General features: G+C 39.8%; 1 protein-coding gene across 1 annotated transcript in view; it reads left to right on the top strand.

The window, feature by feature from the left end:
- Window positions 1-26,897, top strand: part of MAN2B2 (mannosidase alpha class 2B member 2) — a 943,157-nt gene that overhangs the window by 649,861 nt on the left and 266,399 nt on the right. The window contains exon 13 of the mRNA XM_044062827.1: window positions 16,735-16,987. Within this exon, the coding sequence (XP_043918762.1) occupies window positions 16,735-16,987 (253 nt within the window). The remainder of the gene's footprint in view (window positions 1-16,734; window positions 16,988-26,897) is intronic.

Below are 26,897 nucleotides of genomic sequence, written 5' to 3'. Positions count from 1 at the left end.
ACTTGAGGCCATGGCTCTGACACCAGGCATCTGTCTCAGCGAGGCCATTCTGTAGGATGTCCACATCATTTGGGGACTTGACTATGGCTCCTAGTTTGCAGTCATCTGCGAACTTAGTTAGCCAGAGGCCTTCTGTGTTAGCCTGTACTTCAGAGAAGTAGATACCAAACAGGAGAGATCCCAGGAAGGAACCCTGTGGTACTCCACTTGTCACTGCTTTGAGGTCAGATTTGGAGTCTGCAACTTTTATAGTGTGGGTTCTGTCAGTGAAACAGATGGCAATCCATCTTGTGACATAGGGATTTATACCTGGTTTAGTGAGTTTAGCTATAATTCCAGAATAGGGGATGGTGTCGAAAGCCTTGGCGAGGCCAAGATAGGCTGTGTGAACCAACTTACCCTCATCAACGGCTTTGGTGACTGCCTCAAAGAAGTCGGTCAGGTTCAGGAGGCATGATCTGACTTTCACAAACCCGAACTGGGTGGGATCCAGAGTTTGGAGGTTACCAATGTCTTTGTTAATGAGTTCCATGATGATACGTTCCATGGCCTTGCAGACCAGGCTCGTCAGGCTAATAGGTCCATAGTTCCTGGGATCAGTGTTGGCTCCCCCTTTGTGGAGTGGGATAACTGTTGCTGTGCGCCATTCAGTGGGTACAAAGCCTGATGCGAGGCTATTATTGAACATTGCGCTTAAATAGGGGAGCCAGTTTGTTCTGAAGTTCATGTAAAACGCAGCCTGGGATGTTGCCCGGTCTCATGGATGCTGTGTTTTTGGCTTTAGTGAGTGCAGCTTTTACCTGCATAGTTGTGATTACAGGGACTCTGCATTCTTCCTGTATAGGTATGGGGCCTTTAGGGGGTGAGGGGAGGTAAATTTATCACTGAACCTATCTGCCAGGATGTTGGCAATATCAGATGGTTCTGTAATTTTCATGCCATTGTGCTGTAACTCAGAGATCTGGGTGTTGCCATCGAGATTCTTGACATAGCTGTTGAATGCTTTGTGGTTGTTCTTAGAATTAGTAGCGATTTTGTTTTCGTAGCTAGCTTTGGAGGATCTTATAAGGGATCTCAGCTTCTTACTGAGGCTGACCAGGGAGCGCCTCCACTCATGGGATTTTACTCTTTTTTGCAACAGTTTCTTCCTTCTGTTGTACAGTTTGTTTATGGCAGGGGCCACCAGATTGGCTTCCTTTTTTTGGAGGATAGCGTCTTGGTTCTGTGATCCATGCACTCGTGTAAGTGCTTATAAAGTGCATTTGTGTAGGATTCAGCAATCGTAACTGTATTGCCCATCTGCATGGGTGTCATGAAGTTCACCACTTCTGTCTTAAGAAGCATGAAGTTGGCTATGAAGATTTTTTTTACCATGGTTTCCTTAATGGGGGATGGGGGCAGGATGTGGATATCAAGGGTGATTAGCTTGTGGTCGGATCGGACCAACGAGGAGTTGACTTCATGTGTAACACCGGTCACTCATATTGGTAATGACTAGGTCTAGGATATTGTTGCTCCTGGTGGGGGTGTGGATAAGTTGATCCAGGGCATTGGAGTTTATGAATTCCAGAAAGCATTGAGCTAAGGAGTTGGTACACGAGTAGTTTTCCCAGTTAATGGTGGGGTAGTTGAAGTCAACCATTATTAGGGTGTTTGTTTGAACCCTAATATTTTCCAGTACATCAAGAAAAGAGGAGTGGGAATCCTGGGGGCATGGTGGGGGATCTGTAGCAAGTTACAATTTGGATTGCTGTTTTGTCCAGAGTTAGTTGCACTTGGATAACCTCGGATGCATTATGCTGAGCAAATAGCCTGGAGGTGTGGATATCCTTAATGAATATGGACACACCTCCACCTTTGGTGTTTCAGTCCAGGTTACATGGCCGAAAAGTGTGGTATGAGTTGTAGCCTGGTAGTACAGGGGTGCTATCTGGAGCCTTGCACCAGGTCTCAGTCACTGCGCAGATATCGATGTTCTCCATTTTAAGGAGTGCCTCGAGTGAGTGCATTTTGAAATTTAGACTTCTAGCATTGAGTAGCATTACCCTCAGTTTTTGCTTGCCTGTTCCTGCTACAGTGGTGAATTTGTCATTTACACCTTGCCTAAAAAAGGCACTATAGGGGCAGCAAGAGCCTTAGCCAGTATCCGGATTTCCAGGGGTGACAAGTGCAGGCCATCTGTGGCAAAGCATCGTGGTCTGTCGACCATGTCATCCCAAGCAGACAGATACTGGATCCCCTTAGAATAATACCAGAGGCTTAGCCAAATGTTGAAGTCAGTTATTTTGTCCTTGTACTGCAGTATCATTCTGGGCGATGGCAGAATGCTACTCAGGGCTAGGGTCATACCTGCCTGGGCTATAAGATCGGAGAGCTCTTCCATGTCTCTTTTCATGTAGTCCAGGGAGGTGTGTCCCAGGTCATTCATACCAACATGGACAATGACGGAGTCATATTTGTACTTGTTGTGGAGTGACCTGAGAGCATGGGTTATGTGGTGGTTCCTGGCACCTGACAGGCAGCTGACAGTAACCTTCTTGTTTAGCCTGGTGAGTGGGATATCAGTGTGCCTGACTATAGAGTCACCTATGACTAGTGTGTTGGGTGCACTGTTTTGCCTTATTGGCTGTGATTGAGTGGCACACTGAGTCTGTGGGCTATGTGTCATTTGGGTTGTGTTGGGGGATGGAGGTTGCTTGCGTTTCTGCTTTGGAGGTCTCTGTTGCTTAGACTTATTATTATTGAGAGCCTTCTTGAATGTTTTTGTGTTGCTGTGTGTGGATTTTGGTGGTGTAGATTTAGTGAGACTTATGTGATGAGTGTGGTGTGGTGCAAGTGTTTACCTTCTCCTCACGACTATCAAGTTCATTCTTGGATGGAGAGACCTTTACCTACAGTTTGGCTAGTTAAGTGCATCTCTCACAAGTTGTAGTGTTGGGTGGTAGGAGGAGAGGGTTGTTTGTGTACGAGGCAATTTGTACATTGCGTCAAGATGTCCAGATTCATCAGATAGGAGAGAACACTGGGAGCTGACTCTTGGACATGCCTGAATAAAAAACTATTTTCCTCTAGATAAGTGAGGAAAGTGAGTACAAGACCTGTTTTTCTCGAAGCAAGTGAGAAAAGTAAGTACAAAAAGTGTTTTCCTCTAGGTAATGAGGAAAGTTGAGTGCTATAGTAGTTAGTAGCTTATTTAGTGCTTACAAGTTCTGAACAAGTGCTGAGCACGAATAAGCAAATTTAAGTGGTAAAACTAAGAATCTGTATCTGCACTAGACGAGTTACAGGACAGAAACAAGTGCAAATGCAGGCTTTCAAATCAGAAAGGTGAGAGAGATGGAAGAGATTGCCCAAACGGCCAATAACTGCAATTTCTGGGGCAGAACCACTCCTTCTGTGGTAGACAGGTTACCTAGGGCTTACCACTCCCACTGATAAGCTAGAAGGCTTCCCTCCAACACAGAAAGGCTTGAGGGGCTCAGAAGCTTACATACAGTCCTGGATAATACAGCAAGTCTGTGTCTGGAACACTAGTTACAGGAAAGGTAGGAAACAGGCTTACATTTTTTTTTTTTTTTTTTTTACAGAAAAGTAGCTAAAACAGTAGTAAAAACAATTCACATGCAGTGCAAGCTAGCACACTTGAGTATGTAGCAATATTAGACCAAACACAGTTTAAAAAATGCAATTAAATTAAAAAGGACTAAAACGTGCAGAAAGAGTTTATTATGTAGAATGTGGTAAAGAGATGGGACTGGGGGAGTGTCTCAGATCAAATCTACAGTGGGGTGGGCAACTGCAAAACCCACTAAATTTAAACTACAAGCCAGAAATAGGGGGGGGTGGGTGGGACAAACCAGTTTCAACAGAGATCTAAGCAACAATTAACAGTACAAACTCTAAAACCCCAAAAATATACTCAGTACTGTATATTTCCAGATAGATTGGAAAGCAGTCTCTCAGAACAGGGAGACAACAGTTTCAACAGAGATCTAAGCAACAATTAAGAGTACAAACTCTAAAACCAAAAAATATATACTCAGCTCTGTATATTTGCAGATAGATTGGAAGGCAGTCTCTCAGAACACAGATTCAAACAATTAAATGCAGGCTTTTACTAACAGGTCTAATTTTATGCAAGTGATCCTTGAGTTAGATAACATACAAGCTGTAAAAAACAGTTATACTAACTGAAGACACGGCAAAAAATAGGGGGAGGTGGGACAAACCAATTTCAACAGAGATCTAAGCAACAATTAACAGTACAAACTGTAAAACTAAAAAATATACTCAGCTCTATATATTTGCAGATAGATTGGAAAGCAGTCTCTCAGAACAGGGAGACAACAGTTTCAACAGAGATCTATGCAACAATTAACAGTACAAATTCTAAAACCAAAAAATATATACTCAGCTGTGTATATTTGCAGATAGATTGGAAGGCAGTCTCTCAGAACACAGGTTCCAGCACTTAAATGCAGGCTCTTATTAACAGTTCTAATTTTAGCCATGTGATCCTTGAGTTAGATAACACACAAGCTGTAAAAAACAATTATACCAACTGAAGACACAGCAAAAAATAGGGGGAGGTGGGACAAGCCAGTTTCAACAGAGATCTAAGCAACAATTAACAGTACAAACTCTAAAAACAAAAAAAATGTATTCTGCTCTGTATATTTGCAGATAGATTGGAAAGCAGTCTCTCAGAACACAGGTTCCAGCAATTAAATGCAGGCTGTTAATAACAGGTCTAATTTTATGCAAGTGATCCTTGAGTTAGATAACACACAAGCTGTAAAATCTGACTATACCAACTAAAGACACGGCAGAAAATAGGGGGAGGTGGGACAAACCAGTTTCAACAGAGATCTCAGCAACAATTAACAGTACAAACTCTGAAACCAAAAAAATATAGTCAGCTCTGTATATTTGCAGATAGATTGGAACTCAGTCTCTCAGAACAGGAGACAACAGTTTCAACAGAGATCTAAGCAACAATTAACAGTACAAACTCTAAAACCAAAAAAATATATACTCAGCTCTGTATATTTGCAGATAGATTGGAAGGCAGTCTCTCAGAACAGAGGTTCGAGCAAGTAAATGCAGGCTGTTACTAACAGGTCTAATTTTATGCAAGTGATCCTTGAGTTAGATAACACACAAGCTAGTAAAAACAGTTATAACAACTGAAGACACGGCAGAAAATAGGGGGAGGTGGGACAAACCAGTTTCAACAGAGATCTAAGCAACAATTAACAGTACAAACTCTAAAACAAAAAAAAATACTCAGCTCTGTATATTTGCAGATAGATTGGAAAGCAGTCTCTCAGAAAAGGGAGACAAAAGTTTCAACAGAGTTCTAAGCAACAATTAACAGTACAATCTCTAAAACCAAAACGAATATACTCAGCTCTGTATATTTGCAGATAGATTGGAAGGCAGTCTCTCAGAACACAGGTTCCAGCAATTAAATGCTCCACCCCCCAACACAAACCATTGAACACATACCTCACAAACCACTGTACCACACAATCACAGCCCTTAAGGCAAAATGACATACCAACATACCCAGCACACTAGTAATAGGTGACTCTATAGTCAGGCACACTGACATCCCACTCACTAGGCTGATCAAGGAGAAAGGTTACTTTTAGCTGCCTGTTGGGTGCCAGGATCCACCACATAACACAAGTACTCAGGTCACTTCAGAACTAGTGCAGATATGACTCTGTCATTGTCCCTGTTGGTGTGAATGACCTGAGCTGTACCTCCCTGGACTACATGAAAAGAGACATGGAGGAACTCTCTGATCACGTAGCCCAGGCCGGTATGACCCTGACCCTGAGTAGCATCCTGCCCTCACCAAGAATGATACCACGGTATAGAGAAAAAAATTATCAATTTCAACAATTGGCTAAGCTTCTGGTGTCATTCAAAGGTGGATCCAGTGTCTGTCAGCCTTGGATGACATGCTCGACAAGCCACGCTGCTTCGCTAGAAATGGCTTGCACCTGTCACCCTTAGGTTTTCGAATACTGGCCAAGGCTCTTGCCACCCCCATAGTGCCTTTTTTAGGCAAGGCTCAAAAGACAAACCCACTGCTGTAAATAGCACAAGTAACAAAAAACTGAGGGTAATGCTACTCAGTGCCAGAAGTCTAATCATCAAAATGCACTCACTCGAGGCACTCCTCAGTATGGAGAAAATTGATATATGTGCAGTAACAGAAACCTGGTTTAAGGCTGCAAAGAGCACCCCAGCACTACCAGGCTACAACTCATACCATACATTTCAGCCACAAAACCCGGACCAAAATACAAAAGGCGGGGGAGTATCCATATTCAACAAGGATACCCACACCTCCAGGTTAGTGGCACAGCATGATGCTTCAGAGATCATCCACGTGCAACTAACAAAGCGTGAAACTGCTATTCAAATTATAGCTTGCTACAGATCACCCACCATGTCCCAGGACCCCCACTCTGCATTCTTGGAAACACAGGGAAACATAAAGGTCCTACCAAACACCCTAATATTGGGTGATTTCAATTACCCAAACATTAACTGGGAGAAGTACACAAGTACAAACTCCCTTGCCCAACATTTCCTGGAATTTATAAGCCCAAATGCCCTGGATCAACTGGTCAATACCCCCACCAGAGGTGACAATATTGGACCTGGTCATCACCAACATGGCCGACCGGTGGTCCACACCGGAGGTCAACCCCTCGCTGGTTAGATCTGACCATAAACTAATCACTCTGGGTATCCACATTCCCCCACCACCCCCGGTCAATGAAACCACCGTGAAAAACTTTTCGAATGCAAACTTCACATTACTTAATACCGAGGTGGGAAGTTTCAAAGCCCCCATGCTAAAGGATAACGCTGTCCAAGCTGCAAAATCCTTTACTGATGCACTTTACGGGCACCTACAAGAATGCATGGATCGTGCTATCCCAAACAAAACCAAGACTCACTCCTCCAAGAAAAGGAAACCAGTTTGGTGGACCCCTGCCATAAACAAGCTATATAATAGGAGGAGGAAACTAGTACAGAAAAGAGTAAAATCCCAAGAAGGGAAGACATCCATGATCAGTATCAGCAAGAAACTACGTTCCCTCATAAAGTCATCCAAGTCTAGTTTTGAAAGAAAAATTGCCATGGACTCCAAAGATAACCACAAGGCATTCTTTAACTTTGTCAAGAATCTAAGTGGCAGTTCTCAGATCTGCTCGGAGTTGGTGCAGAATGGCACAAAATACACTGAACCGACCGATATAGCCAACATCCTGACAGACAGGTTCAGTGCAAACTTCACCCCCAAAAGGGCCCATAACTATACCAGAAGAATGTAGTGCCCCTTAAGTCAGAGACACTCCAGTTAAAACAGCCCTCTCCAAAGCCAAAAAACACAGCATCAATGGGACCAGATGGTGTCCCAGGCTGCGTCCTACACGAGCTCAAAGATGAACTAACCCCTCACTTAAACACACTGTTTAAACTCAGCCTCTCCACAGGCTACATGCCCTCAGAGTGGCGCACAGCAACGGTTATTCCACTCCACAAAGGTGGAGCCACAATGGACCCCGGAAACTATCGCCCTATAAGCCTGACTGGCTTAGTCTGCAGAGCTATGGAGTGCATCATCATGGATCTCATTAACAGACATTGGAAACCTCCAAACACTGGACCCTACCCAGTTCGGCTTTGTTAAGGGCAGATCATGCCTTCTAAACCTGGTGGACTTCTTTGAGACAGTTACCAAGGCTGTAGACGAGGGAAAGGTGGTCCACACAGCCTACTTAGACCTTCGACACCATTCCCCACTCAGGTATTGTAGACAAGCTCACCAGCCTGAACATAAACCCCTATGTCACGAGATGGGTTGCCAACTGGCCCATGAACAGAACCCACATGGTAAGAGTTGCAGGAGCTAGGTCTGACTCTAAACCAGTTACAAGTGGCGTTCCACAGGGCTCAGTCTTAGGACCCCTCCTGTTCGGCATATACTTCTCAGAGGTACAGGCAAGCACAGAAGGACTATGGCTGTCCAAGTTCACAGATGACTGCAAACTAGGGGCTATAATTGACTCTCTGGCTGACACAGACATCCTCCAAAAGGGTCTCACAGAGACGGATAACTAGTGTCAAAACCATGGCCTCAAGCCAAATGACAAAAAGTGCATAGTCATCCCCATGGAAAAAACAAAGTGCCCACAAACTACCACATAGGTGGTAGCCCCCTAAATACGGAAGACATAATAAGGGATCTGGGGACCAAGTAGATAGTAACCACTCCTTTGATAATCACATTGCCAAAGTGGTTAGAAAATCCTTCTATGTGGCCCACCTAATCACAATAGGGTTTACATCCAGATCGAAAGAGGTTATTGGGCCCCACTATGCATCACTCATCAGACCCATCATAGAGTACAATGCCCCATTTGGGATGTACCTTACAAGACACCTGCAACAACTGGAAAGACCACAGAAGTACCTCACCAAGAGGATCACTGGCCTCAAGCAGATGCCCTATGCAGCTCGACTGAAGAAACTCCAGCTGTACTTGGTTGCATACCACCTACTCAGAGGTGATCTCTGCCTGACATACAAGGCCACGTCCAACCCAGAATTAATGGACATGCTCCACCTAAAGAAAACCATATCCCCTCGAGCCACACACTCCAGGGATCTAAGCCTCACCACAACAATAAATAGGACATGCTGGAGGGATAGATTCCTGTCCCAGAGACTTCCCATACTCTGGAACAAGATTCCAATCTACTTTAGGCAGAGCTCCGCGCTAACCCTCTTCAAGAGAAACATTGACGAGTGGATGGGAAACAGAAAGTTTACCCAAGGGATCACTTCAATGGCTCTGCTGGACAGAGGCACAGGGAACTAATCTAAGGGGGTGGCGAAAGCCAACACATTCCGGCTAGGCTTATAAACGCCTTCAGGCAGATAGCCTAGTACCTACTTATGAACCTAGGATGGAGGCAACAGTCTCACAAACAAAAAGAAAAAAAAAACTCTGTGACTATCTGCAAGGCCACTTGCAGCACTCCACACAAATATATAGAAAGCTATCATATGCTAAGGCTGTAAAAAGTAATTGTTTAAGCTTCCAAGGTCAAATGAAGCTAAGTCTCAGTGGAAATTAAATACCACAAGACATACTGCTTCATCAGCAATTGAGAGTCACCAGGGAAAAAATTGCCCCAAATCAGGTACACTTAAGCCCTCTACTACTATCAATGTACTGGTAATTAGTGACTCAATGGTAGGACACACAGACTCTGCCTTCACAAGGTGGGGCAAAAATGGGGAGATGGTGGATTGTATTTCAGACCCAAGATCTCCAACGTTTCATGAGTCCTCTAAACCATTAAGGCAAACAAATATGAGCATGACATGGTGGTGGTCCATGGGGGTATAAATGACTTAGAGCTCAAAACCCTAAGAGAAATGCAGAGTCTCAAAAGTGAAAGAAAGACCAGTACTTAGCAGAATCCTACATTCACCAAGAATGATACCAAGTTAGAAGGAAAAGGATGAAGTGCTATGCTGCCCTACTTGCTTTGCCAAGGATGGCTTGCACCTCTCATTCCAAGGCTTCCTCATACTGGCTTAAGCCTTTGCTGCCCTCAAACTACATTTTTATGCAGAGTCCAGCTAATGGCAATAACAGGCAAAGTACCAGACAATGTCAATGTAGTACTACTCAGTTCTAGGATTGTAAATAAAACATTACCTGATCTTGAAGCCCTTCTGCATTTTGTGTACTTTCATTGTAGTTACCAGGGGTTGATGACTTTCCCAAGGATACTGTTATGAATGTCTTGGCATTAGTTTTGGTCCATGGCTTTAAATTAAACTATTTATCTTTGTCAGTTCTTTTTGGGGAACATTAGTGTCTGTACAGACCTTCCTCCACTGCCTACCCTTGCTGAGTCAGTATACCCTTTGTACAAGTAACCTTGTTTTTGTCTCATGATATAGTTGTGTGTACACCAGGAATGAGCAGTATCTTAATACTGCATCCCCAAAAATTTAAAAGACAACGCTGAGTACCCAGAGGTACACATGGTAAGAATATATCGCCTGAGAAAAATTTGGACCAAAAGAGGGATAGAAAGGAGCTTTACTTGCAACCTGTTAAAAGAAGGGCCGTGTGTATAATGCTTCTTGGTAATGAGAGCTAGCCAACACATGCTAGTTAAGTTAAACAGTCGCTAGTTAAGTTAAACAGTCCACAAAATTGCTCTGCTTCCTACTGTTGTTTGATGGACCTCCATGTTATCTCTTCACCTTCATGGTCTAGGCACGACTTCAGTATACATAGTTCAGTTCAGTTCCTGAAATTATGTATGGTAGAGAAAAGTGTGATAACTTCCACCATAATTTTCATCTGTTTGGTATTTGCCAGAAAATATCAAATTGTTTGCTAAAATAACAGTGTGCCCCACAATTCCAAGTGGCCCCTTTAAATAATGTATTTTGGTTGTTTTCTCTTGCCATGTTGCATCATCAGTTAAAATCCACTGCACTATTGGCCACTGAATGTAATAACGTCACAAAAGACATGACCTATACTGATTCTTAAACAAGGCATAAGGGTAACAACAACAGCGGGTCAGTTTCCAAGCTTTATGTTGTGAATACTGACATGATCAGAGGCTTTTTGATGACTATGAAATGAAGATAACGTTTTTTGTGGATATCAATAATAAAAATTCTCTGCTGAAGCCTTTGAATCTATACAAATGCTTTCATAAGTGTGTAAATGAGCCCTGGGATTTATTAACACCTGCAATACGTGTACTCTGTTCTAAGTGAACAGACAACACAAGCATAACGTATACCTGCTTCCTCCTAATTTTAGTTTTCCTACTGATTTAATAGGTTCATAAGTGTTTACTAGGCTAATGATCACAAGGGCCTTTTTAATCCTAGCCATTCATCCCAATTCTCTGACAAGTTCTGTCTGTATGTGTCCTCAGGTCACTGACTACTGGTTCATCTATTAGGGGTGTGTTGTCAGTGTGATGGCTACCAGGGGTGGATGACTTCCCGAAGGATACTAATATGCATTTTTTGGCAGGTCTATATCACTTCCTCGAACAGCGTACTTATCGGGTCTCTATTACTCAAACTCACTTTAGTGAACGATCATTTCACCAAATTTTCTCACAGGGAAAGGAACTAGTGGGCCATCTAGCAACTGTATCAAACACTAAACAATTTAAAACTCAGCAAAGTGGGAGAGGGGTTCACCCCCCCACCTCAGTGTGGTGGCTGTGCTTCCCAAACCCCTAACTAAATAAACTAACTCTGAGGTTGCATAACAGTAGGGAAAAGGACAAATTCCCGATGATGGCCAAGTACTTCCTTTCCTATGAGAAAATTCATTGAAGCGATTGTTTGCTAAAGTGAGTTTGATTACTAGAGATTCGATAAATAGACTGTTCTTTGAAGTGATATAGACCCGTTCTTGGCATTTAGTTTTAGTCCATGGCTCTGGCATCAGTTGTTTGTCTGTGTCAGCCCTTCCTGGTGAACATTTATGCTGGTGGGTGATTCAGTGATGGTTCCTAATCTGCAAATTTAGTCAGCCAAAGGCCATTGATGTTGGTCTTGACTTCAGAGAAGTAAATGCCAAAAAAGAGCAGTACCAGGACCGATCCCTGAGGAAATACACTTGTGACTGGCCTCTTTGTAGATATGAACTCCCCAATTCTAACTTCCTGGGTCATGTCTGTGAGGCAGCTGGCTATCCACCGAGTTACATAATAAGTTTGTTGACAATGCCCAAGTGGGGGATTGTGTCAAATACCTTGGCCAGGTCAAGGTAGGCAGTGTGAACCATTTTGCCCTTCTCCATTGTTTTGGTGGCCTTCTCAAAGAAGTCCAACAGTTTGAGTAGGCAGGTCTATATTTCAACGAACGCTTAAAATAGCAGATGCTGTTTAATCGACCCAATAAAGTCATTCCCAGGCTAACAGAAACTCAAGAGTTTAGCAGCCCTTTTGATCTTGCACGTGGTCAGGAAGCTACAGCAATGAAAGACATTATACATGCAAATTCTAGCAGTTAACTCTGGTCTCAAAACAATAGCAAGAATTCCTTCACCCAGACATCTCGGCTCCGAGTTTTGAGATCAAACAATTATACAATGCTTGACTTATCAGCTTTCCTCCAGCAGAGTGCATTGTGGTTACATTTCTGAAGTTCAACATTTAACAACGAGAACAAGCATGTGGCCTACATTAATATTTACAAATGACGGAATTATCTATGAAATCCTATCTAGCTAGGCTGGCAGCCTTCACATATCTTCACAAGGAGGTACATCACAATTTGGTTCTGCACCCATGGAAAATTCAGGGGAGTTGGTAACTCCAGCTTTCGTTTGTTACAATTCAGTGGCAGCACTATGAAAATTCACCACTCTACCCCTGGGATGTTCCAGTCTAAGGTACTGCATTACAGAGTCTGAGGGGAATGAGTGCCATAAGAATTGGACTTAAACTACTGTACAGCCAGATCTCTGTTATGAAAAGCATGTGCACCTTTCACAGTTATTCATAAATGACGTGCAGCTCATTTGTTGGGTAACCTAGCATTAGGATACAGAATTCTTACCAGTGCTGGAGGAGTGGACTTGCCTCAGTTCCTTATGGAATGAAGTACAGGAATGGCAGGTCGATGATGCGGAAATTAAGTAGATCTGACTGAATGCTGTGCCTCCTCACAACAGACACCACTCACTGCTGGTATGTGCCAAAAAACTGAAACTGGTGTCCCCTACAAATGATGGTCAAGGAAACTTGACCTATACCTTTTTCAAAATACCTAGCTTCCTGTATCATTTCAAAATATTCTTAGGTGCTTTGGGGGAAAGGGCCAGAGGGTCAGCAGCTGGTCTTGTGCAGCACAGTATGTAAAAACCTGCACTGAAACAAAATGGAACCGTTTAATAAATACAAAATAAAAATCCTTAAAAACAGAGTTGCTGAATGCAAAGTAAAATCCAAGGAAATATAATCAGTGGGAATAATGCAACGCAGTAGGTAAATAAAAAGAGCAACATAAAGATAGTTTAAAGTCTTGGTTGGCAAGTAAAAAGACTAAAATAATTAAAAGTAGTCAGTTTTTTACATTCCAGGTTAAAAACATTGTACACAAAATAACTAAAAATGATTAAAGTCGCATCCACTTGAATGCAAAAAAAATAAACAAAACAACAACAAAAAAACACCAACCCCTCAGAGTACTGTAGAGAAAAGCCTAGAGTAGGCTAGTGTAAAAAGTGCCAGTTACTCCAAGAATCATCAGATGTTAGTAAAAAAAGCCAGTTCTCCAAACTAAATCTGAAACCAGTTTAATTTCTGGAAAGAGACTGCAACACACTGTGAAGCATGTTCATAAAAGCTTTTGTATGACATCTCTGAGATTATATAATCTGTAAGAGTCGGTTGTAAAAGTGAAGTACTGTCTCCAGGAAATGAACTATACACAACAGTTTCATTGAATAGTGCATATTTTCCAGATAAGCAGGAATGTTTATCAATAGACTTGGAGATGATTCTTTGGCTAATAGTGCAGTTACCAGCAACAGAAATTAAGAAACAATTTCAGAGATGTAATGAACAGTGACTTACAAATGCAGTTACATCGGGACATAGTGAGGCTGGCTTGAGTGAAAATCACCAGCAAGGAAAGAAATGCAGTCTTATTTTCCTTTCAAGGAAGAAACAAGTGTCCAGGGCTTTAATGTTCAAGGCTGACAAAATAATAGTTCCCTATCATCTAAAAAGACAAATGTTTGAGACAGTGCATGAATTGCTGTGGCAGAGAAAACAAGCAATGTGATATACTGTTTTATTATAGAATTGTTGATCAACACTGCATGCAACAACAATTGAGAGGAAGAGATGCTAGCATGCCCATTACCAGATCATCCATGTTGCTGAGAGGCACATACTTGTTCCATTTCAAAGACACCATGTACTTTGTATTTCTAGATAAGTATTCCACGTTCCATGAAATATTCAGTCTGAAAGACAAGTGCAAATGCAATTAGTTTTTTAAATACATATTCTTGAGACAATGGCTATCTGATGTTGCTGTATTTGATAATGTTCGAACCGTAATATAAAAGTCAAAATAATGAGTAAGAAGGTGATAGAGATAAACCAAGAGGTAAAAACTAAAATAAAAATCTAGCCAAGCTAGAGTTTCCACTGTGTGATACCTTATACCTCTTGTATTAGAGGCACATGGGATATATGCAAATGACCCCTTAACATCAGGTGTTTCAGTTACATGGCAGTTCTGAATGCCCATGACTTTTTTACTTTTTGTCTGTTATGGATAAATTCAGGCCTTTGGCTTTATACAGAGTTCCTATTCCTTTTCATAGTTTGCAATACTTTTTGGACTGCTTTCATGTAGTACACACTTTTCATTTCTCTTGATATTTGTTTCCTTTGGGAATACCCTACATAGAATGAAGGAGGTTTTCAGACGGAAAATAAGGAGTTGTCCCAGACCCATTCTAGGGCACAACTGTACTTTCTTCTTTAACTCTGCTGATGTCCCTGTTTTAATTCCTGGGGTAGAATCATGGGGGAGATGGCCTTTCATACTTTGGGTATGCTCTTCCAACCCAAGTTTTACTTGATGATGTGTCCTTTCTTTCAGGTAGAGTGGGGAATGCATTAACAAAACAAATTAATTTCCAGCTGAATTGATAACTGTGTTGTGTCTTGCCCTCATATAACACACTGCCCATTAAGAAATTCCATTGCTACTTCTGCCAGATGCCACTTCAGCACAAGTATGGCTAATTTCAGTACTTACTTCCAGAATGTCTCCAGTTAATCTTTGTCTGAAGCTTTCAGTTAAAAATCTTGCTTGGACAATGTTTCATTGTGTCAGCCCTTCTTTAGCAACTTCCTGCTTCAGGGCTTAGCTGTCTGATATCATACCATACCTTCCTCCTGCTAATGGCTTTCCTGTGAAATGTAATTTTACTGCTTGTGTTTGGTTTACCTTTCCTTCTAAAGTTGTACTGTATCAGTGGAAATGTGAGGAGCACTCTGCAGTGGATATTTCGTGATGTTCTGCTGCCTTCCTTTTGTTTGGACTGCTTGTCCGTTGTGCAGCCACAGGTACAATTTTCCTGGAAAATGGACAGGTGTACCATTTGTATATTCTTGCGAGTTGTTTGTTTTCTTACTAGTGTGCCAATCAGCGACTGGAGGTCCCATTTTTGAACTGAGTGGCACAGTAGCTGATTTACACCCCTGTACGGTTCTTTGCAAGCTTGAGGACAAGAGAAAATGTAGAAGTCTCCTAAGCTTGGGGTATCAGAAGTGGAAATTTCAACATCTACCCACTACAAAGGCATGAATGAGTACCTAATATGGTGAACTCGTGTTATTTCCTCCTTGTTCTACTTTTTGGTCACTTTTACAAGTGGATACACTGTATTTTTCTTGTGTAAGTTTCCCATTGTGAATTTCTATTCCCTCGATCTTATGCCCTACTCATTGCAAGATACTTGGCATTTTTTGTTGTTTTTTTTATTGTGTCTTGCTTTACATTTCAAGATTTATTTCACTTGTCATGTCAGAGCAGCAGTTTTTGTTTGCATATTGCCACTGTTTTTGAAGGAGAACTGAATCTTAAAAACACAAGATGTCGAAAATCTACTTCCAGATTAGCTGCTATGATGAAAGGTATCACATGGGGCTCAGTACTTGGGCTTAACTCCTTAACACTCTATTTGATCTACCTGTAGATAAATTGTTATGAGGTCCCTCTCCTGTAGTATAGAGATATTATGGTGCTGCCCACCTCCTCCTCGAAGCATACAGGAAGCATCCTAAAAGGGCTATATGGAGTAAGAATGGCTGTACTGAAGTCTTTCCCATAACACAGAAAATCAGAATAGCTTAATTTGGTAGTGCCAGTCTGAGCAGTGATATTACAGCTGTAATTCATATCAAGATTGAAGTAAAGTCTTCCAGTGCTCAGATACCTGCTGATCAGAATCAAGAAATCTGGTTAGAAAAGCCAGCAGTACAAAGGTTTTAAAAAGTGTCATCCAGCTGCTAGGAGGCTTGTAGCCTGTATATTACTTCTGATTGCCTTGTTCCATAGTAGTGTGAACTAACAAGAACTTCAGAAGTTGTCTGTTTTCCACTGTAGGGTAGCAAAATTTGTGACTGGCACATTATAAACTAAGAATTCCTTTGTAACTCTTTCAGTGCTGAAATGTTCTGACATGCATCAAAACCTTACCTTTTCCAGCTAATGGCTACTTGCATGCTTTTACTATCCCTGCAAACATTATATATTTCTCTCTCTATGTGACGTAAATAAGCACTGCAGTGTGCTTGTTGCCCAGTGGGGGTAAGCTTTTAAGACCTTCAAAATATAGCCTCCAACAGGATGCCTTCTCTGTCCTTAGCTTTTTCTTCCTTCCCCCTGTCATTTTTAGATGGCAAGTGTAGGAAGAGTTAACAAGTCAGATGGAGACATGTCTTAAGTTCAGATGTGGAAAAGAGTTAATTTTATATCATTTTTTTGTGGCCTGTAGTTATGAATATACATGGATGGCTATATTTCGTGTCCTGAATTATTCTTAAAGAAAGGCTGTGTTCATTCAAACAGCTAAGTAACAACTGGACCCAGATAATTATGTTTTGCTTTCCATTTCAGTGATCAGAAAGCCAAAGACTACCAGTATGTACTATATACCAGGATCTACAATGTACCAGAAGGATATGATGCAGAGCTGCTGTGCCACAGGATAGAGCAGGAGTATGTGGTCGGGCCTTTGGACCTGAACAGAGAGTCTATTATTAGGACCAGTACAGATTTAGCAACTAACAAGACCATCTTTACTGACAACAATGGATATCAGTTACAGAAAAGGATATACAAAACATTTGTGAATAATACTGTGGCTAGGGTAAGTGTGACTGACTTTACAAATGTATATCTTTGGCTGTATTTAATTTTTTTATGGTTAAACCACAGAGACATTGGCAACTGTCAAGTTATGGATTGGGTTAAGGATATTCATTAGTCATAAAAATATAAACAAAAATTATTCCATAATGAAAGCCCTAAAAATTAGGGGAAACAAACACTGTCTCAAGAAACAGGTAAAAACAGCTTTCAAACAGGCTTAAAAGCTATACAAGTTACACTGATATTAGTTGCAACTCACTGATGAGCTATTCATTGTGTTTGTGTTAATGTGTCCTTATTTTGCAAGGTTTGCCACAGCACAGTTAACTGCTTTTCTGAACTGAATAAATGACAAACTGAACTGTGAAGTCTCCTTTAGTTTGAAGTACTTCAGAATTCAAAAGTGAAGTCTCATATTACATTTATTTTATTTCAGCAACCTGAAAGACTATAAGAATGTACTTTGTGCAACAAGCTTCTGAAAAAGCAGCATATTCACATTTAATAGCATTCTGTGACTTGGCTTACATTTCTCTCAAATTCTGCTTTTCAGTTTTTCATTTAAAGAAATATTACTGTAATTTACAGGCAACTTACTGTATTCAGAGAGCTCATGTAGGGGAGGGAATATACTGATAAGTACTAATAAGGTTTTATATTTCTCATTTCAGAAACTTTTGCCTATATACATTCACACATACAAACACAAGCACAGACTTTTTACAGGTGCTGCTGGTTGTAGATCTTTTACTCTATACAAGTTGAAATCATACCTCTCAACTGTCCAGATATTCACAGAATGTCCAGATTTTTCCCTCATATTTTTAGTCTATTCCTCATAAAATTTTAATTTTCTGGCACAACATTGGGATGATCTGAGGACTGAAGTCACTAAATAATGACGTGCATTTGAGTTTCAGACTTCAAATCCTTCAGAAAATGCATGTTAACACAGACCCTTATATTCTAGCAACTTTCTAAGGTTATAAGAGCAATATTTAAAATCTGTCCCTATTTTGGACCTTTGTTCCCCTATTTTGTCAGGCTTTGTCCAGATTTCTAGCACTAAGAGCTTGAGAGGTGTGGTTGAAATTCACTTTCTGGATGTCACACTTTGTTGCCTTTCTATATTGCCGTTCTATATTTGGGAAAAGTTTAATATATGTATGTATATCTTTTAAGTTATTTGGTACATGTAACCTGTATCAGACTGCCATATCTATATCATGTTCTCTGAAAGGAGGAGGCTTTCAATAATGATGGCAGTTGGTTGCCAGCCTGTAGACTGCTGCTACAGTAGTTTTAGCTCATTTGGGAGTAGCTAGGGCAAATCCTGCTGTGCTTGTCCTGTTATTCTGTAACTATTTTTGAGGTTTGCATTTTTCATTCGTAGACCAGCGAAATGTTTACTGTGTGGCCGGGGAAGTCAGCTCATTGTTTGACTGTTTTGATTATCCTTGATGATGAAAACATGATTATCTCACCAGTCTGGAGACTCAGAGGTTTTGCCCAGATGGCATTGTTTTGTTCACATTTGGGGATAAAAGGGATGAAGGAAGATGTGTTTAATTGCCTTGCCTGCTTTGCTTTTTTTTAGTGTTAGGAGTGAGTTTGGAGTTCTACTCCAGTAGTAAGTCTTTGGGCTGTCACAAAATTGTATTTATGAAATCCACTGCCTTTTTTTGCTGTACCCACGTGGACTTTAGTTTGAAATGCTTTCAGGTGGCAGGTAGTTTTGCTTTTTTTGTTTTTAGCATGAAACCTTGCCCTGCAAATTATATTTTGAGAAACAGTATAAAGGATTAGACAGAAAAATAATTTTAGCTAGTAGATCTAGAAGGCTCTCTGTCTGATGCCGTCCCTTTGGAAGGAATTAAATTACCCTGTTGATGTTTCAAGAAATTTATTCAGTTAAGTAGGCAGATGGACTAGTGTTCTTGTAGTGGATTACCTTTGATTTGATTGCAAATTGTATTTTGGGGAATTATTGCTTGTTTCATTTATATATCCCGCGGTAGTGGTGCTGCAGTAGCGTTGTCGCCTCACAGCAAGACGTTGTCCCGTTCGATTCTCAGCTAGAGCGTCTTCTGTGTGGAGGCATGCGTGAATGGGCGTGCCTTCTTTGAATGTTGTGCGTCAGGGCTGGTAACTCTGCACGTAAAAATCCACTACCAGACATTAGCGGACCGGAGTTCCGCTGTGGCGACCCCTAACCGGGATAAGCCAAAAGACACAACATTGCTTGTTTCATTTATCAGAAATGATTGTTAGTGGAGTGAACACTGGAACAATTTTTTTTATAGGCTATCTGTTAGTGGAGTGAATATTGGAACAGTGTTTTTCTATAGGCTATCTGCTAGTGGAGTGAACACTGGAAAGTTTTTTTTTATTATACACTATCTGTTAGTGGAATAAACACTAGAATCTTTTTTGTTATAGGTTGTCTGTTAGTGGAGTGAATATTGGAACAGTTTTTTTATAGGCTGTCTGTTAGTGAGTGAATATTGGAACATCTTTGTTATAGGCTGTTAGTGGAGTGAATATTGGAACTTTTTTTTGTTAATAGTCTCTTAGTATTCTGCCTCTGAGTTGCTACCTTTACCTGGTATGTTGTGACAGCTGTCTATCTTGTTACTTGGCAAACATTTGTTTGTTTAATTTGTTACATTGCACATTAGGATTTTGTTCACTGGTTATTTAATTTATTTGCCTGATTATTGTTGGTTTGTTCATATTTCAGTGTTCTTGTAAAGTGCTTAGCTAATTAAGTACTATAATGAGCTTGAATGTAAAGGCTGATAGCATGCAGCCTTATGTCTCATCTCATTATTCACATTTATGAATTCCAAATGTTACATAGTGTCAGAAGTAATCTTAAATAAAATATTTTGTCTTTTATTTGAGAAAGCGTGGAAATAAAGATCCAAGGAAAACACTGTCTCTGATGTATTTTTTCTGAGAACTGAAATAATGCAGTCATCCCTATTGGTAATATCTCATTCTTCTATTCCCATGTTGGTTTATGTCTTACACTACTTTCTACTACTTTAGAAATATAATATGTTATGTTGTATAGTTGTTGGTTTTCTCCTTAAGGATATGCATCCAAAATCCCACTCTCTCCTTGTTTCTTGAATGCCCCCCCCCCTTTCATCATCCCTTTCCGCTTTAATTTATAACCTTCTGTTTTTATTATTTATATGAACGTTTTCAAAGATGCTGATACCCTCCTGCTTTTTAAAATACTGGTAAACCAGACATTCCAGAGATTTATCATTCTCTTCCCTCCCAACTTCTGGTCTTCTACAGGAATACAGTCTGTTCTTGAAGACTTCCCTGTTGATTGTATTCTCATCTGTTCTTGTCTTATCTACTACTTGTCAAGCCTCATCTTCCTCTAACATTGGCATAATTAATTGTCTTCTGTAAATGTTCCCATTTGTGCCTTTTCCTTGTTTCCACATTCCTCTGTTTATACTAATTTTCATTTAATGTTTGAAATATCCCTTATACCTCTGTAAGATTTCTGGTTATTTTTCTTGTCATAGGCAGCTAAGCACAAAAGATTTATACCACTCAAAAATAGTTACTTAATAGTAGCAGCCTTTCTAAAGGTATGCATATTATTCCAAATACTCCCTTATTTCACTTTAGCACTCTGCAGGTGCTCCTCCTCTTGTTTTGTGAGATTCTCATTATTCTGTAATACTTTAACCTTTGCAGCCCCTCTAAATAATCCCTATTGCTTCTTTCCCATATATGTTAGTGTTTTATTTATTACATATTTTTAAAATCCATTGTCATTTTATCCCAGTCACTATCTATCCCTTACAGAAGAAGTTCCTGCCTTCCCTAAAAATTCTCAAATCATTTCCACTAACTGCCCCTTAAATTCCCCTCATTTTAATGCATTAGTTACTTATTACCCTGCATCTTTGTCTTGTTTTGTATTAGTGCCTTATCTGAAATAGTTATTGGAAGTGTGTCTAAGTTTTTATATAAGTACACACAGTCCTGTGAAGTACAATTTTTATCCAATCTAGCACGGTTATTATACCTTGGGAACTATATACATTTTGTCTTAAGTTCCTACTACTGAATTCACATCCATCCACAACACTATTTCCCATTTTTGCATAAGGGGTTGGGGTGCCACTTCAGCAATAGCAATCATCTAGAGCCAAAGTTCACACCATTAAGTGGCTGTCTTCCATACCAAACATTCCCATATAATTCTTCAGAAATCTCTTTTATGTTTTCTGTTCTATGTCCTCCTGATACATACTCACTTTGCAACTCACCTTCCAGTCCTCCCACACAAATAATATTTCCTTAGATCCATAATTTCAGTTTTAGATGAAATATAAATACCTGCAAACATAATTCTCCTCTCCTAGCAATAACCCCTTAGTACCACAATTCTACCATTGTTGTTTTTTCCTGTTCTGTCACAATTGGATCCCCTCGAGCAGTCATTATTATTACTCCCTCTTTCCTTTGTTTCTACTTTTCTGCCATATGCCCCCCAAATCCTTTCTTTGTCAAAATCATATCCTTATTTCTAACCAAGTGTGTATTCTACAACATTGCTTATTCACACCTTATATTGCTTAATACAATTTAATACTATGTGTTTTTGTCTGTGCCTGTAAGGCCATTTACATTCTATGATAACACTGACAGAGTAGCTGTTATAATAGAAAGCTATTATTCAAACATATTAGACATGATAGTTATTTTAAATGTGTATTTTCAGAGTATTCTCACTAATGTTTGCAAGGTAATCTCTTATGCAGTGGCTTCATTTCATCTCCATTTGAACCAGCTAAATAGATTTCCAGAATCCCTTTCCTCTTTTACCTTGCAACAAACTCATACAACTGTGTACATTTTTAAAACAATGTTTACTCCTCCAGAAAAGAACAGTTTGAACCAAATAGATGGCTGCACCCACAGACATTTCCTTTTTAAAGTTAAGGTTGTCCATGCTAAACTGCACATTATTGCATGTGTTCCCACTTAAACTGGTTGTTGTCTGTTAATTTTTACCTCTGTTCCCCTCCCAGGTGTGAAAAACAAATTACATGGTTTCAGGAAACATTAGTATATATCGTAAGAAAATGTGTGCTTGTTGTATTATATTGTTATATTGAAATTATTAAACTATTAAGGTTGCTAGGAAGGCAACTACTTTTATATTTTATTCATTCCCACAGTTTCAAACACTGCTTACTTTTCACTGAACTGCTGACCAATCCATATTTAAATGTACACTGTACCTTGTACATTTCTCTCAGTGCGTGTTCATAGGTGTTTACTAGGCTAAATGACCACAAGGGCCTTTTTAAGCCTAGCCATGCATCCCAAATCTCTGACAAGTTCTGATACCCTTGATGAGCGTAAGAAGGGGCTTGGGAGATGAAACATTTGCAGATTGCCTTTGTCCATTACAGACATAAGTGCCAAACCAGGGATGAATTTCCTGTACCCCATCCAGTTGTCCAAGTTGCACTTGAATTGGGTTAGGGAGGAACTCTGCTTTGTGTAGATGGAGAGTCTGTTCCAGAGATGGGATAGTCTTTGGGATACATACCTGTCTCTCCAGCAGGTCATATATATATATATATCACACGCAACATTTAAATCTTTAGAATGGGTAATTCTGGTACTGTTTGTTTTGTGGATATGCAGGAGGTCCTATAGAGTGGCGTCTGACAATGTCCGGTATGCATGGCATAGATATCCCCTCAAAAGCTTGAAGGAAACAGAATACAGGGATAAGGCCTTGAGGTGGTCTGCATAGGACATTTGATGTATGCCATGTATTCTTTTAGTGAGGAACCTTGGTGGACATTCCAATTGTTGGATATGCCTGGTAAGATGCATACCAAAGGGGGCATTGTACTCAATAATAGGTTTGATGAATGCTAAGTACAGTGGAACAATGACATCCTTGGACTTAGATGCCATAGCTTTGTTTATAAACTGTGCAACATAGAATGATTTCTTCACTACTGTAGGCACATGATGGCCAAAGGCTAGTTTACTGTGTATGTGTATATCTAAGTCCCTGACTACTGGGTCAACTCTAAGCGGTATGTTCTCAATATGATAATTACCAGGGTTGGATGACTTCTTGAAGGATACTATTATGCATTTCTTGGCATTTAGTTTTAGTCCATGGCTCTGACACCAGTTGTTTGTCTGTGTCAGCCCTTCCTGGAGAATATTTGTGTCATTGTGGGAGTCAGTGACAGCTCCTAATTTGCAGTCATCTGCAGATTTAGACAGCCAGAAACCATTGACATTGGACTTGACTTCAGAGATGTAAATGCCAAAAAGGTGTGGTCCAAAGACCGATCCCTGAGGGACTCCACTTGTGACTGGCCTCTTTGTAGAGGTGGACTCCCCAATTCTAGTTTTCTGGATCCTGTATGTGAGCCAGTTGGCTGTCCACCGGGTGACATATGGGTTTGTACCTAACCTCTTGAGTTGTCAACAGTGCCCAAGTGGAGTATTGTGTCAAATACACTGGCAAGGTCAATGTAGGCAGTTTGAACCATTTTTCCCCCATCCATCACTTTGGTGATCTTCTCAGAGAAGTCTACCAAGTTGAGTAGGCATGAGCTGCCCTTGGTGAATCCAAACTTGGTTGAGTCCAGTGTCTGAAGGTTTGCTGTATCACTGTTGATTGTTTCCATGATAATTCTTTCCGTGGCTTTACATATAAGACTAGGGAGAGTTATGGGTCTGTTTGTGGCCCAGCTTTGTGCAGAGGGATGACTGTTGCTGTTCTGTATTCATGAAGCACAAAACCTTATTTGGAGGCTACAGTTAAGTAGCAATTCCAGAGGGCCTGATAAGTCATGTTTCATGCTGTGTTTCATCTCCTGTGTAGTTGCTTGCACCTGCAGACAAATTATCTCCCAGTAAACGCAGGTGTAATGAGAAAAAAGCTAGCAAGTTCACAGATGCATGAAAGAGTTTTGCAAATTTCACTAAGAACATACTGTTCAGGCTTCTCGTGGTTAATTGCTTGCACCTGCAGACATCTCACCTCCCACCAAGAGCCATTTGCAAATACAAGAAAACTAACATTTCTATGCCTTTCATCATTTTGTCTTATTTTTCAAAACTATTTGCTTTAGAAAATCATGTCTGTAGCTTAAACAAAAAACATTAATGTAGATATCAGCCCCTGTAAAACAGATTATCGTAACGCTAATGTAATCAATACAATTTTACATCCCCACCCCAGCAGCCCAAGATCAGAACATAGTATTAACTTTGACTTGCATCTTTCCAGACTTTCTTTCCTTGTTACAGGGTAAAGCCTGGGTATAATACCACTAAGAAAAATTACTTTCATGCTTTAATATCTTTAGCATATAGCGCAGTCACTAATAAGACTCCCCCACCACAGGTTTAAAATAACCTTCTGTACAAATCTGCTTTACAGTATAACATAATTTATGTCATTAATGTTTTATGCAGATATGAATAAAAACAAAAATTGTTTTACTTAAGTCACTTCTTCAGCCCTTTCAATGTCTTTTTAAATATTAATGACATAAAATGTGGTATATTCTTTATAGTTCAAATACCGTTTAACACAAAAAATTCAAATCTTTCCCAGCCACTTCTTGCAAAGTGCATTTCACAAGTCTAATTGTATATCTAGTGGTATTGATGCCTTACAGTCTCACAATTATTCACCAATTTCATAGTGTTATTCGTCTTTGCCATTGCCATATCACAACTCCGGTTCGAATCCTAACTACTCATTATTTGTCTAGTCAGCTCCTGTGCTTTTTACTGTCATGAATTATTTTACTTTGAAACAATTGAAAGGGTTTCACTGGTAATGTCTCTTGTTGGGCTTTGTTTTTCTCAGAAGAATGAGAAGCAGGGTCCCTTGCCACTTGCTGGATCACTCTTTGAGACTAAACTTTATTTCTTCCTTAACTTGCTCTGCATCCAAAAATGTATTTAATTCTTCAGGAAAAAAATACTCAAAGCATCTGGATACAGCAGCTTGAATCTCATTCCTGCATGTCGACATTCGCATATTTCTGGGATAATCATGCTTCTGTTCTGCTTGGTGTACAGTGAGTAATTATTTCCAGTAGCACTCTGTTACCCCCAATTTTTAATATTTTTCCTTTCTGCCACAATTTTGTTAAGAGCAACTCTATCTGCTGGTATGATTGTACCATAACTAATGCATGTCTTGACTGCTTTCTCATGGCAAGGCTTTGGAACATACATACAGTGTTCTCTTTCAGTTAACAAATGTTGCTGTGGAACACCAATCCAGTTGTTTATTTGTACTTTCATAAAATTAATGAAGTCTGCTCCTTACACTTTTCTCTGGTATAGCAATCTCAACTAACAAAATTATATACCAAAATAAATATGTAGCCAAACTTAGACCATAGTAGTAAGATTAAATGCAGATAGGTTAAAATTAAAAGCTCCTGTCAAAGTGCGTTTAAAAAAATATATATATATATATATATATATATATATATATATATATATATATATAAGCTCCTGTCAAAGTGCATTAAAAAAAAAAAAAAATATATATATATATATATATATACACCAAATGTAAGCTAAGATATGCATAAAATGCAGTGTAGTCATACATGGAATACATAAACTCCTATATGCATTTGAAATATGTGATTATATGATGCCATATTAAGAAATATTTCTCATCCTCTTAATGTATTCTGTTATTCATGATCAGGGATGTTAAGATACCCAACCCTTGTCCTGGTAGCAGTTGCAGGGTAGATTCAGTAAAGAGAATGCTGTTTAAGTGCATCTTTGAAGCTTGTAATGTTTTCTAGATTTTAGATCATCACAGTATTTTTGCTGTTTCACTTCTCCTCCTTAGTTGACAGAGATTTCTAGACTTTTTTTTTATTAGTTCAGCAGGGTATTTTTAACGAATTAAAACTCTTGCAGCTCCACTGGTGAATTAAGTCTCTTTTCAGACATGCAATTGTTTCATAGTAAGGCAGTTTCAGTCCATTAGTTGAGTCTGAGTCAGGACTATAGCAGAACTCTGTATATCTACACTTTCCCCACCTCTATACTAGGTAAACACACAAGAATTCCGCATCAACCACCATGAAGCTGCTAAAATCACTTTTTAATAAAAAATGCTTCATGATTAAATCTGGTATTGTTACTGTTTCAAAATGCTTCTAAAATGTTGCAACAGAGAACACAGAAAAAACAAACAGGTTGGATAAGCGCTTTCAGCTTATAGCCTTCTTCAGATCCTTCAACCTCATTCTACTTCTTTACACTTGAATAGATACTCGACCAATCAAATACCCAAACTATTTCCAACTCCTTCTTTAAAAACAATAAAATTAACAAAAGGGATGCTGCCCTTTTAAAATAGGTTTTAACGGCAATACTCCATTGAGGCCAGGCACTTCGTCAGCTCTTAAACCAGCGATCCACTTTACTTCAATTATTTCCGTTTTATTTTGAATGTCCCCATCTCTTATATCTTTTATTAAAACTGCCAACGCCATAAACCTAAAAATGTGCCTCTTGTTTTTCATAGTATGCATGACATGACAGTGCATTTGTTTTCACACAGTTTATAATACCATTTAAGTGTTGTAGAATCCTTTCTTTGAATAACCTATTTGTTTTCCATACATAAAAAGAAGTACAGTGTTCACATTTAGACACATACCACATTAATGCTGTTACAATTTGCATAGCCTTTGAAGTAGTAGTTCTTATTGGTAACTGGATGTTGAAACCAATTTGTTTTACTAATGTAAAGACATGCCTTGCATTTGCCACACATGAAATTGCCTTCTTTCACCGTATGCTTTTTCGTACTTGTACCATCTTTAAAACACAAAAGCCTTTTC

The sequence above is a fragment of the Protopterus annectens genome, chromosome 2.part1 (genome assembly GCF_019279795.1).
Source record: "Protopterus annectens isolate FY-2018-M chromosome 2.part1, PAN1.0, whole genome shotgun sequence".
Classification (NCBI taxonomy): domain Eukaryota; kingdom Metazoa; phylum Chordata; order Ceratodontiformes; family Protopteridae; genus Protopterus; species Protopterus annectens.
This window is presented reverse-complemented; position numbering and strand designations above follow the sequence as displayed.